At 37.1% G+C, this 21,323-nt stretch overlaps 3 protein-coding genes across 3 annotated transcripts; all 3 read right to left on the bottom strand.

Annotated features, from left to right (window-relative positions):
- Positions 1–7,957: 7,957 nt before the first annotated feature.
- Positions 7,958–9,265, bottom strand: LOC144957574 (uncharacterized protein F54H12.2-like). Its single transcript, XM_078888918.1, has one exon. It carries the CDS (start codon positions 9,263–9,265, stop codon positions 7,958–7,960), a length of 1,308 nt encoding a protein of 435 aa, XP_078745044.1.
- A 36-nt stretch (positions 9,266–9,301) lies between these two features.
- LOC144957573 (uncharacterized) lies at positions 9,302–12,072 on the bottom strand. Its single transcript, XM_078888917.1, has 4 exons — positions 12,006–12,072; positions 11,251–11,791; positions 10,934–11,077; positions 9,302–9,467 (listed from the first exon to the last, which is right to left on the bottom strand). Exons 1-4 carry the CDS (start codon positions 12,070–12,072, stop codon positions 9,302–9,304), a joined length of 918 nt encoding a protein of 305 aa, XP_078745043.1.
- Positions 12,073–18,296: 6,224 nt separating this feature from the next.
- LOC144957572 (uncharacterized) lies at positions 18,297–21,086 on the bottom strand. The gene has a single exon (XM_078888916.1). The coding sequence runs from the start codon at positions 21,084–21,086 to the stop codon at positions 18,297–18,299; it is 2,790 nt and encodes a 929-aa protein (XP_078745042.1).
- Positions 21,087–21,323: the final 237 nt, after the last annotated feature.

The raw sequence follows: 21,323 nt of genomic DNA, 5'->3' as shown, positions 1-21,323 counted from the left end.
CTGCATTTAAATGTAAGGCATAATTTGTTGGGATTTTATTCTTCTATTCATTCATCTGAATCTGTTATTAGACTCTAGTCACTAGGGCTATATCAAAAAGTGAAGCTTTCCTCACATTACTGTGCTACTACAACTACCACAATTACATCATCATTCCTATCACCACTACTACTAGTACTACAACCACCACCAACACAGCATCCTCCCTACCATCACTATTACAACCTCCATCACCAAGTACTCATTCCTCCCACTACTAAACTCACCACCACATTGTTATTCCTCCCACCACTACTACAACCACCACCACAACATCATTCCCACACATATTTGAAACTCCGCTCTTTTAAACAATTATCCGTTTCTGAGCATGAATTTCTTAAAATTGTTTTTATTACAAAAAAAAAAAAGGTTTTTTTTTTCACCTCTATCTGACCATTTGGTCGCTCTCTGAATATTTAATTATTTATTCTTTTTAGACACTTTTTGGGATTGGAGTGGGGACGAATATGACAATTTTCTTGAAAGGAACCAAGAGAAAGAGAGAGAGAGAGGGAGAAAGAGAGAGAGAGAGAGAGAGAGAGAGAGAGAGAGAGAGAGAGAGAGAGAGAGAGAGAGAGAGAGAGAGAGAGTTAAAAAAAAAAAGAGGTGGGGGAAGGATGGATGGGACATTTATCCCTTGCAACGTTCTGTAAAAAGAAGACGGAATTTAAACCAAAAAAAAAAAGTGGCGGAACTAGGATTCAAACCCACAACGTCGATTCTGGTAAAACTTCCAGAGCAGACGACTAAACCATTCGGCCATGACACCCACTTCGAAGTCGACGCATATTGTGTGTATATGTAGTAACAACTGATTTAATGTTGGTTAATTTTATGTTTTTATAGATATTTTATTAACTTTCCTTATTTCTATGTGCATTTGGAAACATTCGATATTCTGGAATGTGGGTAGTTGTTTAAAAGAGCGGAGTTTCAAATATGTGTCTGGGAATAACGAATTTTCGTTATTCCCAGACAGTTGTCTGGGGATAATCACAGCGCAGTACTACTGCGAATCGAATAAGCACTTCGATAAATCAAACCCATAATAATAAGGATCCGTAATAATAATCCTACATGTCATAATTGCATTGTTAGTTCGGTTACCAGTACACATCATAGTTCACAATAGTTATAGGATATCATCATAATATGATATATAAGCCATAGCCATCATAAGCTTTAAGTTTAAGTTTTATTTAACAAGGCCTATTTGATTGTTAACAACAAGATATGAAGTGAATAGAAAAGTGCCAGAAGACAATAGAGAATAAAAATTTTTTTCGCTGCGGTGGTGGGGTTTGAACCTGCGACCTTATTGGTACGACAACTCCGCCTGGCAGGTGAGAGTGTGGCTCTACCGTGTGAGCTATCCACGAAAACAAAAAATATTCGTTTCAAACTCAAAGTCATTACTAGATCCCTCTCTCACCACTTCTTGAGACCGCCGATTCGTTCGTACACCACCATCGCGAATAATTTTGACCAGCAGTTAAGCTTGAGCCAATATTCTCAACACAAACATATAACATAGAAACGATTGAGACATTGAGTATGCTCCGGTGTATGGGGTGAATTTTTAATTCAGAAAAGTGAGTGGAGCAGGCACTTATGTTGGTAACAACAAGATATGAAGTGAATAGAAAAGTGCCAGAAGACAATAGAGAATAAAAATTTTTTTCGCGGCGGTGGTGGGGTTTGAACCTGCGACCTTATTGGTACGACAACTCCGCCTGGCAGGTGAGAGTGTGGCTCTACCGTGTGAGCTATCCACGAACACAAAATATTCGTTTCAAACTCAAAGTCATTACTAGATCCCTCTCTCACCCACTTCTTGAGACCGCCGATTCGTTCGTACACCACCATCGCGAATAATTTTGACCAGCAGTTAAGCTTGAGCCAATATTCTCAACACAAACATATAACATAGAAACGATTGAGACATTGAGTATGCTCCGGTGTATGGGGTGAATTTTTAATTCAGAAAAGTGAGTGGAGCAGGCACTTATGTTGGTAACAACAAGATATGAAGTGAATAGAAAAGTGCCAGAAGACAATAGAGAATAAAAATTTTTTTCGCGGCGGTGGTGGGGTTTGAACCTGCGACCTTATTGGTACGACAACTCCGCCTGGCAGGTGAGAGTGTGGCTCTACCGTGTGAGCTATCCACGAACACAAAAATATTCGTTTCAAACTCAAAGTCATTACTAGATCCCTCTCTCACCCACTTCTTGAGACCGCCGATTCGTTCGTACACCACCATCGCGAATAATTTTGACCAGCAGTTAAGCTTGAGCCAATATTCTCAACACAAACATATAACATAGAAACGATTAGACATTTGATTGTTGCATTGTTTTTGGATTTGGGAGTCGAAGTACTGCTTTCAGCCCGTTAGAGTTAGAAATAAAGTTGTATTTTTTAAAACTTATATATAAAAACTAACTACATTTCAATTTCATTATGAATATGAATAGACTATAGACTAAACCGCCTAGGCCTAGATGAAGATGATTCATGATTATTTGTTATGATTTTGATTGATTTATTTCAATTTTAACTCAACTTCATTCAACAAATCTCTCGTAATATAATAATGGTATAATAATATGCTTACTTTAATGATCATAATTTTAAATAGACGAACTTAGCATCTGACTGAGTTCCGGCCAGCAACCAAGTTAATGGATTGGATTTGGACCACCTCAGCCTCATCCTCTCAAGTCTCACAGTTGTTTGTGGAAAAATAAAGGTAAAAAAGGAGACGAAACCTGTTGATTTTCTAATTTTATTTTTGTATTAACTCTGGTTTTAACGCTCATCTTTAACCAACCTACCTACCTTATGAATTTTTCTTTCCAAGTACAAATTTAATATCCACGGAAAGTGCAATACAAAATACTATGAAAACGAAATTAGATTAGCTGTGTAATATTATCTCTTCAAAAGTCGCTTCCGTGACTTCATTCACCATTTTGTAATGACGCATGCGCGATTAAAGGTGTATGCGCAACGCGAAAGCTATTTGGGAGTGATTGAGGACAATATGTGGGTAGAAGAAACTGTCGTCTACCGACATGATAATTACTTTTTGGGAAATTAATATAAAACACTTTTTGGCTTAATTTTTTAAAAATGAATGTCAGTGAACCAGAGCTGCCAGATGATCACAAGCGTGGCCATTTTGACCAAAATTTCTATGCAGAGAATTGTGTTCTATTTATATTTTTTTCATTTAATTTTATTTATAATGACATTTTCCTGAGCGTATACCATTTTTGATTATCAAACCTGATGAGTTTTTAAAGGGGGTAAGAGTGCTAGTAGCATAGAAATAGTTGGTTAGTAGTGTTGAGTCATTATTGAGGTTGAAATTGGTCACTCTGGCAGCTCTGGAATGGGCAGCTCAAAAGAAACCGCCTTCTTGTCACATATTATTATTATTATTATTATTATTATTATTATTATTATTATTATTATTATTATTATTATTATTATTATTATTATTATTATCATCATTATTTATTGAGAATGTTCATTCATGATCGTAGTCAAATTATGACAGTGGCATCAAACTATCTAAGTATTTTATGGCAACGGTGACAGTAATTTCGTCAATCCCTTGCTCACCGCAAGTTAGTGTAGGTCAATCATTTCTCAATTCAAATGAAACCGCTTGATACCGACAGGTGTAAATGTCATATAAACGGGGGTTGGGGAAGGGGGGGGGGGGGGTTACAGGAAAGGCATGAATGGAAAATTGCATTCCAGTCACTGTGAGGAGGAAGTGTGTGTGTGTGTGGGGGGGGGGGGGGGGGGGGGTGCGATCTATAGATTTACTTGTGATAACCGAAATATAGTGTATTTTTTTTCTGAGGCCAAGTTAACAACGTGGTACAGTCTGTTCAAAATTACAATTTCTATAAAATCACACTGCTTTTCTCAAACTCTCAATCTCTCACCAAACCTCATTCCACATATATACATTTTATACATACACACAGACACACACACACACTCACACACACACACATAAGAAAACATACATATCCCCCTCTCTCTCTCTCTCTCTCTCTCTCTCTCTCTCTCGCCCCCACATCCCCCCTCTCTCCCTTCTCTTGCGCCTCTTCTTGCATCCACATCCAACATCCTTTCCATACATCATCTATTATTAGGATCAGGCAGTCATCTATCATACGAATTTTACTACTGTATCGTATTTTTAGATTTTTCGGTAATCCTATGCTCGATGATAGAAATTTAATATTTGCTTCACGGAACGGTATTGATCCCCAACTCTATTTTTTAAAAAGAATAGATTAGAAAGATTATCATTACTTGATAGTATCAAGAGAGATTTAAAATTACGTCATCATTTTTATTTTCGAATAATATGCTAAAATTCCATAGAATCAATTGGATTCAATAGTCTGGTGTCACGTCGCCAGCAACGGCGGCCATCGTGGTTTTAAACAAAGAAAATCGGTAGTTTTTATTCTTCATGCTGGCTATAACTTTTCATATGTCTTGTGATCAGAATGTGTAAAGGTCAAAACATGATCAGATTTATAATGTTTTTTCCCCTCTGAATACGCTTTTATGCTCGTAAGAGAAATATTTCATAAGGGCGTCCGACATTGTTCCGATAGTTTAGAGCCAGTTACTAAGTTACCAATCGTCATTACGAGGGAAGTGACGTTACGACTGTTGAAACGTATTAAGTAGTATATACGGTTGTAAATAGTTAGAAACCGTTTTTTGACGGAGGATGAGGATGATTGGTTTTTTTACCTGTTAATCGATATTTTGAGTTTGATGATGTATTGAATGGTATTGTTTTGAGTTCGATGATGTATTGATTGGTATTTTGTTTCGAGTTCGATGATGTATTGATTGGTATTTTGAGTTCGTTGTTGTGTAGAGTGGTTTGTTTTTTTGAGTTCGATGTTGTATTGATTGGTATTTTGAGTTCGATTTTGTATTGCAAGGTCATGTGACCTACCTGAGCGTGTGTTTATTGAGTGTTCGATTTGCCATCGATTATGTATCGAATGTTTAATTGCGTAATAATAGGGCTATACAGCTGATTAAAAAGGATCCTATCCCGGTGTTATTAGGTTCCGACTGGTTCAACCGCGCCGCAGCGCAAATTGATGTTACGCAGTACAGTCCAAGGACTCTAACGCTGAGCCGCGTTGTTCTTTTAAATTGGTTTCTTACTCCTGAGTCTAATGACTTATTAATTTAATCAATTAAACGTCCATTGATTCCCTCAAAGGTCAAAGGGCAAATAGCTCAGGCGTCAGCCGCACAGCAGCGCCGCACAAAAAAAATAGGTCAAGGTCATTCAGAGCAGCCGGTAGTCTAAATCATTTTGATTGGTTCTTTCAAATTCTCCGATCTTGATTGGATATCATATTGTCATAGTTTCGTCCGTTTGATTGGTTCTTTGAAATATATTTTTGTCGGGACAGTGTCGTCGTAAAATGAGTGGTCTTGTGAAAGCATTAATTCTCAATGTAGACCCAGATGAAATGTTCCATTGTGTTAAAACCGTGATAGATCAATGTTTTCATCTTTGTCATCAATCACTCTTTCAACAACCAGTATTGGATAACCCATTGGGTTTTTGCTCGATGATTGATACATTATTTCAGCAGCATATCAACTGGTATAGGATAGTGATTCTAATTGCTTATGCTAGAAGAGTAGCTTTACGTCATCCAGACAGGGAAAATTTTTCTCAGATCGTTAGTCTTCATCTTGAGAAAAAACTTAATCATTGGCTCGAATCACATGGTGGTTGGTTAGCGATGCCTCGTCAGATTATACCAGAAAGGTATTGGATAATGCGTCTCATGTGTGTTTTACTTCGTGTACTTTTGTCTTGACTGATACTGAAATGGAATTTTTTGTGAAAGATTTGCTTCTCGATCAACAGATAGATCGTTATCAGAAAGCAATTGCAGGATATGATAAGTATATTCACGAACATTTATCGACCTGTCCGTTGATAGAAACCAGAGAACAATTGTATATCGTCGCAGACGAATTATTCTCTCAGATCAGCTGGGGTAGAATCATTGTTTTTTTATGTTACATTAAGCGTGTACTCCGTATTCACCCGGATAGAGAAAACTTTGCTTTATTTGTGGGTTCATATGTGGACAAAAAACTCAGCAGCTGGATTAAGACCAACGGTGGGTGGTCCTCTATGATACAGGAGATTTCGCCCGTCAATCGTTGGACGAATCGAGTACTTTTCCCCATGATGTTTTACTTTGTGATTTGGTGTGTAATCGAACAACTCAATTATCTTTTGAGTTAATGATCATATTGATGATTCGAATCATTTTTTATGTTTTGAATAAAAGAAGCTATATCTTTTCATCTTGTATTTTTTACTCTTTGATAATTATATTACCCAACAATTTGTTACAGTTTCGAAGGATTCTTTTTTATGCTAATTTTTCTTTGAAATTTAACGTGAACATTTCGAAACTGAAACAAAAGTAGTTCCCCATATAATAATATTAAAATCTTCTTTTACAAAAAAAAAAACCAAAAAAAAAAAAACCATAACAGACACAGAAAAAAAAAACCGACATAAAACCATGTGTTGGTGAATAAAATTCATTTTGTTTTATTTTTTCACAACATCGAAAGCAATGTACTTTCACACACCAGTTACACCTTATACAATAATGATCTAAGGTCATTCACACATTCACATATCAAGCTTTTAAATCATCATTATAATTTTCTAAAAATATTAATAAAAAAGAAAAAGCAAAAAACAACAAAACTTGACCAAATAAGATTACGATCTAAATAATAATAATAATAATAATAATAATAATAATAATAATAATAATAATAATAATAATAATAATAATAATAATAATAATAATAATAATAATAATAATGATAGAATTATAAAAATATGATAAAACAAAAGATCATAGAAACAAACGAAAGAAAAAAAAACAAAAACAAAAACAACAAAAAACAAAACAAAAAACACTTTCATACACCATACACATCTTATAAAATGATCATTCACACACTCAATCATTAAACATTTTTTTTTATAAATGATTAATGGGTAGCAATGTTACATATATATCATAAACATCATTTTCATCATCGTCATAATCATCATCAACCACAAAATATTTGTAATTAAACAATTTAAAGCAAGTCTTAATTTCATAAGCGATCAAACAATCAAAAGCAAACGGTTAATGCTTATCAATTGTATTGTAATCATCATAATCATCATCATTATCATCATCATCATTTTCTTCATTTTAAAAATCATATATTAAGGTATAAAGTAAATAGAATTATGTCTTGTTTCATGTACACGAAATAAATTTTATCATAAGGAATCTTATTTTTTATTTTATTTTTATTTTAAACAACAAACATTCCAATTAAGATTACCCAACCAAGGTGCCTCGGGATAAATGAGTAACAGCTCTTGCCACTTTTAAATCGTTCATACGAAAATGATAGGGATTAAAAATAGATAAAAGTTTTGACAAACTTTCACCTTTACTTTTCTTCAACACGAAATATATAACGTACAAACCACATGTGGAACTGGTTATACCCTGAATAATACGCGGGTTGTGTTTACAGCTTCGACTATTGTTTTCCACAAATCTTTGAATTGTCGGATACGCAGAAGGCGGGAACCCAAAACTATCCATATATTCTGCCTTTCCCATCCCGTTAAAATACACAGATACCCAATGTTTTCCGGGACCGGAACTCGACTCTGTGTTAATAATGTACGCAGCTGGTTGACGAGAATTCGGGTTGTTCGGAAGTCTATCTTTAGGATAAACACCTCGAAAAATTCTTCTCGCCCTCACGTGTCCGTTTAACATCGTTTCGATTTCTACGTTGTTCATGATGAAAAGTCAGTGATCACCTGACGAGTGCGATCAATTTCTATTACACTATCTAATTCGCTGTAACAGAACACAATGATCGGATCAGCTAGTGGGGTCGAGAATTTAAGTTCTAGTCTAAGCGACTCGCTTTTTACCAGTTCAAACTGGTTTCCGTCTAATAGCGATGGTGACAGATCAAAACCAAAAAAACTACAACTACAACCCTGAGAGTAAGCATTATAATCTATTCCATTTCCGGCATCGTTGTTAACCAGTCCAGCTGCTAGCATAAGACTGTGATAAGCTCTGACATATTGTTTACTACTGAAATTCGGAGTTAGTGCTTTGGACGGTATCTGTTTTCCGTTCAAGTACAGGGCTAGATAGGACAGATCAAAGTGCTGGAAATTAAAAGGATTCTTTTTGTAGTTTCCATTAAAGCTAGTGCTTTCGATTAGACCCAGTACGATCTTAGTCGGGGTTTGCGATAAAAACAAATTATCTTGCACTGCACTTAAATTTCCTTTTGGAATAGAAAAGGTTTTATGGACAACGCGCTTCATGGGGTATTTACAATTGCCGATGTGAAGTGCTTTCTCGTGTGACAGGGCCACGGCTGGGTTTAATTTAATCTTCCTAACATACAACGAGGCGTGTGTAATTACACTCTTAAACCCCTCAGCATCGGTCATGAGATGGAAAGCATCTTTAGACGGGATAAGCCTCAACTTTACATCAACTCCATTAATTAGATACTGTTCTTGATGGATGAAATCTAAATGTAGTTTTCCCATCATATCCACTTCTTTACTCTCTTTCACCAGCTCTTTCCGTGCATCGAAGCCAGCATTTGTACTATCCGTTATTTCTAGTTTACCCGGGGTGTCCTCGTGAAAAAATTCCATTGTCAGGTGACTCCTTTTCGCACCTTGATCATAATTCAACATTGTTTCTACAAAACTCCTAAAAGGATAAACGTTCTCACTTGACGTCACCAGAACATCATTCAAAGTCATATCCACTTGTGAAAACAAGGCATGAAACCAGGTGTTAACAGGGGCAACATTGCTATCGGCGTCTAAATTAGTTCCATCCGCCTTTATTACTTTAACGCGTACGTGCATAAATGTGTTATGCAAATCCAAGTAGTCTGACGTCCCCCCGCTGATCGAAAATTCGATCGGACCTCCACTCGACAAAGTAGAGATCGCATGGTATTCCACAAACAAACCATCCTGAACAGCAGTCTGGGTGACGGGTAATGAGAACAGATCGAGTCCGCTGTGTACACTCTCTGCGGAATAGGGATGTAACAAAGCCATGATAATCAACCAAAAATGTCTTGAGCTACGTTCTTCCTACGTCTCTTCCTGGTCTTTTGTCGTGTCTGAGTAGGTCGTCGTCGTTTTATATGCCGAGTCACACGTCCGGGTGGCGGCGGCGGCGGCGATGAAGTTGAAGTCAAACCACCCACGGCTCTGTTGAGTAATCTTTTCCCACTCTCCCCCGCGCGTCGTTTTAAAGCTGTTTTAACATTTTGACCGGAAATGACGTCAGATGCTATTGGGCACCGGTTTTTGCACCTTCTTTTAATAATGTTTTAGCGCCCGATTTCAAGATGGGAAACAGAGATCTCGCAATACCACCAAAGATACTCCCAAGCCCTCGACCTCTTTGATGTCTTCCACCAACAAACACGGGTAGACCACGTCCTGCTTGAGTACAGTAATAATCATCGTAACCTTTTTGATTGGATTTGAACACGATCCCTTTTGTCATGACGACTTTTTACGAATCGAATCTCTTCTTTCTAAAATGAAGTATCACGATAGACTTCCCTGAAGCAAATGTCAAAGGTTCGCCTTTGTCGTTGGTTAAAAGGATTTCAACCGTGTCAAAATTAAATAGTCTGAGAGGAACATAGTTAGGTTTCTCAAAAATATGATGAACTATGTCTTTGCTTCTATTTCCGCTCGGTACGCATCTCAAAAGAGGTACGACGCTATCCCCAACTATTCTAGGTTGAACGAGGTTGCAATATACGTATACTGCTTCGAATCCGACGTTTAGATGTAATGGCCTTTCACTCGACACAGACGTTGGACCGTATAAATAATGATTTGAAATATTCAAGAGATTGCTCAATGTCGAACTCAAGTGCAAAAAAGTTCCTTCCTTATATAGCCTTATCATTACTCTGCGAGTTGCACGGTCGTAATAAAATTTGATGAAACCCTCGTGCTTCTTTTTTATTTTCCTTCTTATATGAGTCATCATCGTTTTAACCAGTTCATCCGGTGACTCGTATAAACCCGATGGGATGAGTACGGTATCTTGTTCGCTGTCGTTAGTAACTCTAAACTCGAAAAATGCTTCATTCTCAAGGATGTTGTTATACGTGTTACTGAATAATATTTCTGATAAACCGACTTCGTATTCTGTCGATAAATCTAACACTCTGGGTAGTTTTGTAAAATAATGCCCTGGAGAATTATTCGGAAAATAGCTCATGCTGCTATTAGAAGGTAAGACTAAATAAGACATGATTAAACTCGTTTATTCAGTGTTTGATTTGGAAGAACGTAACCGAGACAACTACTTAGAAGTGCTACCCATAGTTTGTCTGTTTCTCCGTCACGCGTCAAGTTATATAATGATACAGACACAACAATCGACACAATCATCATCTGACACAAGAACACGATCTCCCCTCTAGGGACTCGTTTCCCAAACATAGACCAATAAGATGAATTTCTGTTGGAATTATTACTTTCACTTTCGGATCCTTCCATTTGAAAATTTAAAAAAAAAACAAAAAAAAAAACAAAACAAAACAAAACAAAACAAAACAAAACAAAACAAAACAAAAAAAAAACAAAAAAACAAAAAAAAAAAAAAAACAAACAAACAACAAGGATGATAATTAATTGTAAACACGAAGATAAGACTTTGGTATCCAAGAGTTAAATGATGAATCGTAACCGACCCACTTCACCAAAAGTTCTTGTCCGCTTTTACGCTTATCCAAGACGGTCTCAATTCTGTAGATTTCTTTTGCACCAACTTTTTGCAGTTCTTGTTTATAGAAGCTTCCGCGCACGCATTCGTTCTGATCGTCTGTAATTTGGTAGGTTCTAGGTGTTGTTGAAATGGATTTTGTCACTGTAAATAACTCTTCGGTCCAAGAGGGTAGGTAGCCCTTTTTAAACAGTCGCCTACTTTTACTTATTCTCACACGATCGCCGATCAAAAGTTTTGCACTAGTTTTCTTTTTAGGTCTATCATCCAAATACAATGTGTTCCATACGTCCCTTGATTTTTCTCTGTTACGTCAACAGGGCGTAACTTGATACTCCTATGATAAGAATGATTATAACTTTTCACTACTTTGGGTAATACGTCTTTGAATCGAGGAGAGTTCTGACGAGTAAACACATGCCACAGTTTTTCTTTGAGAGTCCTATTGAATCGTTCAACTACCGCAGCTTTAATATCCTCGTTCTCAGTAGTAAAGAAATCAATCCCATTCCGCTTCAGAAATTGCTGAAAGCTTTTATTGACAAATTCGAGGCCTTTGTCGGTTTGGAGCTGGATTGTTTTTCGACCAGACTCTAAAATAGTCCTGAAAGCATCTTTTAACGTTTCTCCCGTTTTGTCTTTTATAGGAACAGCCCACGCAAACTTGCTGAAGACATCGATACACGTCAAAATGTATCTGTACCCGTCATTGTACGATTTCAATTGTTGAACATCAATGAGATCAGCCTGCCATTGATGGTCTATTCCACCTACAATAATCCGTCGACGCGGAAATTTGTAACGAACGGGTTTATGAAGGGTGTATGCGTCTTGATGAGAAAGCCAAGAGCTGACGACAGTTTTTTAAAGTTTCGTAGCAGTCTTTAACGGTTTAATACCGCCATAAGATCCCGGTTGATTAGGATTGTAATAGCGAGCGCGTAGTGTTTTATCTCCTTTCATTTGAATGAGACCCAGGCAGATGTTCTCTCCGGTTTAACCGTTTCTAAATTCCTCGACGGACGTTGTCTAATATACGCCCACCTGTCAGCATGACCGATGAGATCACGTGGGACGTTGGATTCCTGCAGAGCACGAGCAAAATATTCATTCCCATCCTTCAGGGTTGACAGACTTTCTTTTGCGGAGTGCGTCATTGACTAGATCAAGAACGTTTGAATTTGGGATGATATTACCGCGATATTTAATCTCCCCTCTCGGGTTCCATTCAAGCTCTGTGTGTCTTTTGAGATAATCCAATAATCTCTCCGATTTCTTTCTCAACGAAATAGGTATGCTCTCAATAATATCTTTTGTTAAAGTGTCGTGTTCTGTTGGGTCAGGTGTTCTTATTGATTGAGGATTGGTCTTAGTTACCATCTGATGTGATCGTTCATCTTTCCGCTTTAAGAATTTCCACAGCACTTGTTGATACAACTCTGCTTTCTCGATTGAGTTCATATCTTTTCGCGTTAGAATATCTTTCATCTGCTGATCAAGATCCCAAAGCTTTTCTGTGGACGGTTCGGTTATCGGTGATTCTCTTCGGGTGTGGATTGAGTCCAAGAGACGTTGGTCCACCAATACCATTTTCTTGGCATGCTCCATCTCATAAACCACCCGCTAGTATTCCACCTAAAGTAGCCAAGACAGGTTGAAGAAGGGCACCTAATAGACCACCTTTTTGTAAAAGTTTCTTTTGTCGAGATGGTGAAGAGCCTTTTTTTGATAAAAGTCTTAAACTTCTCTTGTGTCTGATCAAACGCTTCTTTTGTACTGGACTGAGCGGAAGATTACCGCGTAATATATTCAGTGCACATTCGCATAACGTATTGATTAGATCCGGTGACGCTCCATTTAAAACTGCTTTTGCTACTCTGGGTTTAGCCTCTCCAAGAAGTTTCAACATTGAAACGTTACGTTTTACACGCGCAGACATTACTTTTGGATATAAACAACTTGTTTTTCAGGAGAAAAAACGTCTGTTCTTACACGAAGATGGTCAGGTGTATCCTGTCGAAGATCGATCACCAAATAACCGTGAGGTACGTCTGTTGCGTCCTTAAATGCGTCTAGTAAAAAATTTGTCTTTCCGGGATACAGTTGTTTTGCCAGCTGAACGATCTGCGAACGGTCACGTGGATTTTTAAAAATAACGAGATAATGAGCATTCAAGCTGATAGTGCGATGTTCTTTATTTTTTGAGAAAAGATTTTGTACAAGATAAAACACTGAAATGTTATTGTGATGCGATTTTTTTGTAAATAATTTAGTTACGCTGTCATCAGTTTCGGCCATTAAGTCATCGAGTATCACAAGACGGTGTTTGGTTCCATCCCAAAAGGAAGATTTTGGTATCCCTTCTATAAAAGTTATCCCTTGTAACGCTTCAAAAGTTCTCTGCCACTCTCCATAACACCATATAATTTCTTCAGGTTGCGGGCTCATCATCTGATTTAAATGCTCAATAAATTTTGTGACCCATACAGTTTTACCGCTTCCAGAAGGACCGGCTATCAGACATGTAAACGGGTGTTTGAAGCGCGGATCCATGATTGTTATACCAATAGAGGTTCTGTACTGATTCCGTCGGAACTGACTTTTCTCTTTATATAAAAGTAAGACAGGCTGGCTCTCTGCTGTGTGTATGTATAAACGTTTGAATCTAGCACTCGAAATCCTTTATTCTCCCCTACTCCACTCTTTCGCGTTTGTAGCACCTTAAGATACTTTTCTTTTGTAAGATCGTTCAACCTCTTTGATAATTCCTTACAGCTCGTCTTAGACTTCCCTTTTCCAAAACAAATATACGTTTTTGAACAGAGTGCTACTCCTCCGTCTCCTTCATATTCTAACTTGAATAGACCCGGGGTTCGTCTGTCATATTTTTGCTGTGCACAACAACAAGGATATGGTGAAAAGTTGTTTTGTTTTTCAACAAATTCTCGAACATGTTTAGCACAAGCTACACTCGGAAACCAAGTATGGTAGTGTTTGTAAAATTCTTCAACTAAGTGCGGTTTCAAGAGGTCTTGAATATCGCAGTCGGAAAATGCAACGTATAGACTGTCTGTGTCCATCTCAAAAAGTTGGTAATCGGCCCTTGGAATAAATCTGTCTATGAAATCGTATTGAAACTGTAGCATCCTAAGTTTTGCATAGGAATAGACAAACGATCCGATTTGAATGGGTACACGGCGTCTAAACTGCACTATAAATCTGACCGTTTAGTTTCCCGCTGTTCCGAGCGCCGACGCAACCTCACCCGACAGGTAACCGGGGTCAACAGCGGTCAGCCGATATCAATTCCCAGAACGTAGATTTGACGTGCATTGGGTGATACCAATGGATGATTTCTGTACCAATTAACCTCACGATCTTCGTGACGATGCAATTACACCCAAATGCAAAGAATTCTCGCAGACCTCCTCTTTCCATCAGTCCAACTTTTATTTCAATACCTCCAGTACTTATTCCACAAGCCGTGATTCAAATTCACCTATTTTTCTATAACATTTAAATAAAATTACTTGTAATTACCTCAGGATTATAAAAAAACGTTGCTATAAACTTCAAATTTTTTTTGGTGTGATTCACAAGGCACAAGTTTTACTACGAAATGAGGTAAGTTTCATTTACTCTTCAGTTTTCATTATTTTGTAACGATTATTTTTCCGCGGTAGGTCAGGTAATAATGATATTACTTCTTTAGCCTTGTTATTGAAACGTAATATTTCGCTGCGGTTTTATTGTTAATTAGATTTTTTTTCTTTTTTTTTTCAATGATGAGTTAATTTGATTTTTAAATTGCATAATTTAAATTATCTTGCTAATGTTTAATTTTAAATGACATTGTGTGTTGGGCCTCAACTTAGCTCAACTGCTAGAGCATTAGACTTACGTGTAAATGATCCAAGTTCAATTTCAAAATATGTTAGAATTTTCCTGCTCCCCCTTCTTTCACCAAATTGGGTGAATATGGTTTTCTTGTTCCAAATTTTATGTACGATGTTATGTATACATGGATATGAGAAGTAATACAGAGTGTTTTAAAACTCATTTTAGTCGTTTATTCACTATATCATTTCTTACATCACTCAGTCAATTTTGAATGTTCTCTTACAGCATGGACCACACAATTGCAAGTCATAACCAAGCAGTGAATTCATTATGTAGGACATGTGGTATGATTTGTTTAACACAGAAAGAGAAACGTGCCCGCAAGAAACCATTTAAATGTTCAAATTATTCTAATGACATTCTTTTAGTTTATGGGACTGACACGGCATTGGACAAGCAAGGAACACACTCAGAATTTATGTGTAAAAAATGTTACACGGCTATGGAAAATGTGAAAAGAAGGAACAGTTCAGCAGCTCTTAGAACGGTTAGAGGAAAGTTTGAAAAATCCAAGGGCATTTGGTGTGCTTATGATAATTGTAGTCCTTGTTCAGTGTGTAAGCAACATAAAATACAGAGTATGGGATTCCTTGGAAATAGCAGCAATTTACATTCCAGTTTCCTTCAAACAACTAGCATTACATCTAACGCCATCCCAAACACTTCCTCAATAAATTCACCAACAGCCGACGAAACCTTAAACACATCGTCATTACAACACGTGCAAACTGAAATCACACAGATAGGTAATATAGCATGCACGAGTTTAGATAGCGCACACACAAACCAATCAGCACATCAAGTATCAAACCACTCTCTATTATCATCTCAGTCAACATGTACATCAACACAGATCACAGACCAAATCTTTCCATCTACCCCTATTGCTACATCAACACCAGCAAAAAGGAAACAAAAAAACAGACAGCACAACATCACCGATGATAAAGAAATGGACAACCGTTAGCGACATATTGAATAGGTCACACAGTACACCATTATCTAATGATGAGGAAAAACTGACAACAAAATTAATAAAAAGAAAGCTCTACAGCCAAGCAAATGAAGGTGTAGTTAGTTGTAAAACTGGAGGACAGCCCTTTCTTCTACACAGAATAGTGAAACAGAGACGCATTTCATCAAAAGCTAGCAACACAACAAAACGTAAACGTAAGCACATCATACAGAATATTAGACACAACATGACAGGCTTTACACAGCAAGACTCCGACGTACAAATTGCATCAGAATTAAGCTCAATACCAATACAAAGAAGACAACAAATAATCACACAGTCAGCGACAAAACAGAAACTCACAATTAATAAAGAAAAGATCTTAGTCATGAAGGAGGCACTAGGACTGAGTTGGCGTCAGGCAAGAGTATTATCCCGTCACCTTAGAGATGTTGGGATTTCCGTTGATAACGAGAACGCTGTTAGGGAGCTAGGAAAAAGTATAGCATCTGATTTCACACAAGTGAGAATGAAAGAGTTTAGTTTGAGTGACACGTCTGATGGCCAGGTACCATTCGGGAAGATTGACAAACTTGTCAACTTTGTGGATAACCTGTTAGATGGATATGATGCAAATGGTGCATTGACATGGCATGATAACACGATACCAGAAAATGAAATTTGGCTTAAACTTGGAGGAGACCACGGGAAGAATTCAATGAAAATGACATTACAGATAGCAAATCTAGAACGACCCAATTCACAGAAAAACACTAGTGTAATAGCAATGGCAGCTATACGGGACACACACAGCAACATTGACAGATTTTTAGATGAAATTAAAGAAGACGTTAGACAGCTCATGGTCCATTGTTGGCGAGGAAAATCAATTAAAGTTTTTCTAAATGGAGACTACGATTTCCTCTGTAAGATATATGGCATTTCAGGACCACAGGGCACATTTCCATGCATCTTTTGTTTGATGCCTAGAAGATATATGAACACAGATAACAGCACATCATCATTTGAACAACGAACCCTTGACATATTACACAGGGATTACAACTCTTTCATATCACAACACAAAGGTGACAAGAAGCAAGCATCTCAACATCACAACTCTATTCACGCACCCCTACTAGACATCCAACTGGACCAAGTCTCTCCTCCATATTTACACATACTTTTAGGGATAGTTCTCAAGCACCACAAACTGTTAGAAGACGCCGCCCACTCTCTTGATAGACGCATTGCTACACAGCCAGACACATATCTTACAAGTTTAGGGAAACTAGTAAAAACCTTTGGCAGTTCTTGGAAGGAATATCTAGAGATACAAGAAAAAATAGAAGAATTCCAGGGCTGCCTTGTTTTTGCAGAGACAAATAACGACAGAGTAGAATATAATAACAAACTCCAAAACGCAGAGGAGAGACTTTCAAATCTCATGCACGAGCCACTCACCCTCAGGGATGGTCCTATTGCCTCTGAATTGGACAGAATACTTAACCAGCACCGCATTACACCACAGGCTTACCACAGCAGGTCATTCATTGGCAACCACTACCACAAATATTTACAAGAAAAAGTCTACACACAACTCACACTTACAATTATCCAACAAACAAAGAACTGCACCCACGACCCACTCATCATTGACGACGCATGCAGTATTGGATTAATTTTCGACAATATAAACAAGGCCTATAGTCATGTGCACAACTTTATTTCACACACAAAACCGATCAAAGCAAACACAATCCAATATATTCAAAGCGCAATAAAACATTACATGGATACATACAGAAAATATTTTCCAAACAAAATAATCCCAAAACAACACCTCCTTGAGTACCACTGCATACCACACATCACTCAATATAAGTTTGGACTTGGACTTCTTGGAGAACAAGGCACAGAGAGCTGTCACCAAACAACAGCAAAATTGGAAAAAAGAGCATCCGGCATTATCAATGATATGGATAAAATGCGATTTGTCATCAACGCAATGCAGTTAAAGACCAGCCCCAAACTACACAGACGAGTTTGAATGCTCGTAGCGGATATATTTTTGTTGAGGACTACTATGTTTTTTGTGAGTAGAAGTATTTACATCTTGTCTTTATAATACTTAAAATTCAGACAAATCTATAGCAACGTTTTTTTTCTCTAATTTTTTAAATGTAGCACCCACTATATTCTTTGTGTAATTTGTTACCGTTCTTTGATAACTTATATTGAGAAATCTAGTAATACTAATACTATGAAAAAATAAAAAACACACAGTAAAAGTAGAAAATATAAACTTTTATACCAAGTAGTGATATTTCAACTCATTCAATATGGTTGTCTGACAGACAATAAAACAAAACATTGTTAAATTGAGCGAAACGGCAATCCCCGTTAGGTAAATTCCTCTCGGTGATTGACCGCTCACCGTGACCGGGTCAGCAGGTGTCAGGAACGGGGTACCGTCTCAACTAAACTGTTATCGTTATGTACGCTGTGGGTAGCGTCCATAGCACGGTACGTTTTGCTGACTCTATTTCGTGTAAAGTCGATGTCAGCGGGGTCATTTTTCTGAAATAAGGGCTATTGATGCTTTTTGAGACAACGTTTTTATCATCGGCATATGTAACTTTCGTATGTTTATCTAGCGCCTCGAGTGTCTTACCATATGCTGAGTTACCCATTAATTTCATAGCTTCGGCTAAGATGCTATTTTTAGGATTACGATCACCTTCGCGTCTAGCGTCTGAAACCTTTTGCACAAAATTTGAAAAACAAGCATTTGGTGTATATTCAATTACTTCTTGAATATCTTCTACAATAAGACCGTGATTGAGATACCATTTGAGTAATGGCGTGGTCAGTAATATTCCATCAGCATGGTAACTGCTAATCAGAGTGCGGCGAGGTTGCTTTAACAGATTGTTATTCACGGCGTATTGAAGCATGGTTTCACCTATATCTTCTCTCGAGACCAGGGTGTTTTTAAAGATTGGTGGCATTTCCGCGTAATAAGCGTAAAGGTCTGAAGGTACACTAATAGTACACTGAACGAAACCGAAAAGTTGGTTTTTGACAACTGCCGAAATTATCGATTCCTTGGTGATACGGGTACCTATTTTAAAACAGTTATTATGAAGCGGGCGTAGTTTCTGCAAAAAACAAGATATCCTAGGGTCTCTTTTCATTTTTTTCCATTCACATTCATAAATTTCTATTAGGGTAATTCCCAAAACGTTTCTGATATAAGCATTTTTTTCAGATGTTTTTTGTTTTCTTTGTTCAAATGTTTCACCAAAGAATGTGGTCTTATCTTTGATACAATCATGGCCATGAAAATAACAGCCTTGAAATTCGAGAGCAATTCGTTCAGTTTCAATAAACCCGTCGACCTTTACCTGTTTTTCGTGACCTAGATCTTTTTCTCTTCCATTAAATTTATGACGAATAGGAACACCCTTTATATAACTCATCCATTCAAGCCATTCAAACGCTGTCTGTCCAAACTTGTCTATTTTCTCAGGTTTAAACGCGTTACTTTTCTGTCGTCGGATAAACAGACCGCTAGGCATGTCTTGTTGAAGACAGTATAAATACAAACTATTAGCATCATAGCCTTTCAACGATTGTACAGGTTTATCTCCCCTGATACGTGTCCTGTTCTTTTCTATATAACGTGTAAAAATAATTGACGGTCCACCAACGATGTTAGATTTTAAAAGCTGATGAAGATGTTTATGCTTTTCATTGAATAATGAAAAAAATACATTTCTAGGAATGGTTTTAAATAAGTACCGGAGTGTGACCCCTGGGATCGATATCGCATTTTTGAAAATGTCTAAACCTAAATCTTGATAGAATTGCGTCATGCGATCAATTGCGGTTAACATTGGTCCTACGTCACGAATATTGTAGAATATTAAAAAGTCTTTCATTGATCTCATCCCTTCCTCTTCCCACACTTTCTCACAGTACGCATAGTCTTCTTGAGAAATGGTGCAATTTTTTAATGAACTGAAAAATGCTGATATAGGCGGGAGAGACGTTTCCTGTAATCTATCTAGACGGTCAAAGTATTCGTAAGGAAAAAAAGACTTCTGTTCGGTTACATTATAGGCTTGAAGAAAATTTGAGTAACTAAATCCGGGTGCAAGATAATTACAAACATCTAAAAATGTTAACTTATTATTTGATACACAAAGAAAATTGTTGTTCTTTTTTACTACTTTGAAATTTTCTGTATTCATTAATCTCTTTACGAGGTAAGTTTTTAGAACATTTAAATCATACATTTTAGAATTGAAACCAATTACAATCATTTGATGAAGATAGCGATCTAAAACAGCTTTCAATTTATGATTATCACCAATTTGTTCATACGCGGATTTGAATGTCGTTTCACTGAGAAGAGCAAAGGCAAAAACACTGATTTCTTCCAAGTAAGACACCATACGGTTGACTAATTTTTGAGGATCCCCTTCAGATATGTAACATACGGGTTTTTCGTAACTCGGAACATTTGAAGCGATTGCTATAGACATAGGTAAGTGTCTAGCATGATACATCGTTCGACTCGTTTGAGCTTTCGGTTTGGGTAAGTTATTCTTATCAAAATAAGACTCGATATCAAAGGTGCACCTAAACGGATACACGTAATCAGGATCAATACAAATTCCAGCTTCTGATAATTTCTCCAAATCGGTAGGAAGAAGTTGAAAAATCCCACCCGGGTACCTAGATTGAGTTGCATTTCCCTTACATATTTTCTCGTGACGTAACAAAGTCGAATGATTTGTCCAAAGTTTGCTACAATGACAACAACCGAATATCTTAATAGCCTTATCGGGGTCTCTGATATAACAAAAATGATCATTGACAAGTAAAACATACATCGTATTAGAATAAGTATTCGCACTTCTCCTAAAAACGACGTATCGTCCAGGAGTATGATCCAAGTCATATTTATAAACAATGACATTGATTTCAAATAGCGTCTCTATTTTGCCTAGTTCTCCTATGGTAACACCTGGAAATGCTGTTGGAAATGTTGATGTATACAGGCTGAATAAAGAGTGAGTGAATTTGTCTAAGTCATTAATCGAGTTTCCCCGAGCTAAAGCTAGGCATCTGAAGAAGCATAAATTATCGTTGTAAAAATCATTGGGTCTGTTATAATTGCATTGTAGAGTATATATGTATTTATTATTTTTAACACAAACGGGAATTTCAGCGTTACAACAACCAATAGGAAACTCTTTCATCTTATTGAGATAGAACGTGGTCGATAAAATAGACTGAACTCTGAAACGACTATCTGGTCTATGTTGACGGGCAAACTCCAAATGATCGTTATTACTAAAACTTTCAATAAATTCCTCAAAGTCCCTCCAATTACTGATAAGTCTGGGAATTTCTAATGCTCTGTTATTATTAATAGAAGCATGGAAAAAACGATATTCTGAATTTTCTTGGTTTTGTAACAGAAAAGAATGGCTAAA

This window comes from Berghia stephanieae, chromosome 12 (genome assembly GCF_034508935.2).
Source record: "Berghia stephanieae isolate SIO BIC M18660-M18661 chromosome 12, UCSD_Bste_1.3, whole genome shotgun sequence".
In the NCBI taxonomy this organism is placed as follows: Eukaryota; Metazoa; Mollusca; class Gastropoda; order Nudibranchia; family Aeolidiidae; genus Berghia; species Berghia stephanieae.
Note: the sequence above shows the minus strand (reverse complement) of the source record. Positions and strands in the feature narration are given on the sequence as shown.

Coding starts and splice junctions, on each gene's coding strand:
- LOC144957572 (XM_078888916.1), bottom strand. CDS start 21,086: ATGAAAGAGTTTCCTATTGGTTGTTGTAACGCTGAAATTCCCGTTTGT.
- LOC144957574 (XM_078888918.1), bottom strand. CDS start 9,265: ATGGCTTTGTTACATCCCTATTCCGCAGAGAGTGTACACAGCGGACTC.
- LOC144957573 (XM_078888917.1), bottom strand. CDS start 12,072: ATGAATATTTTGCTCGTGCTCTGCAGGAATCCAACGTCCCACGTGATC. Junction 11,792..12,005: donor CTCATCGGTCATGCTGACAG/GTGGGCGTATAT, acceptor TTTCTCATCAAG/ACGCATACACCCTTCATAAA. Junction 11,078..11,250: donor ACAGAGAAAAATCAAGGGAC/GTATGGAACACA, acceptor AACAACACCTAG/AACCTACCAAATTACAGACG.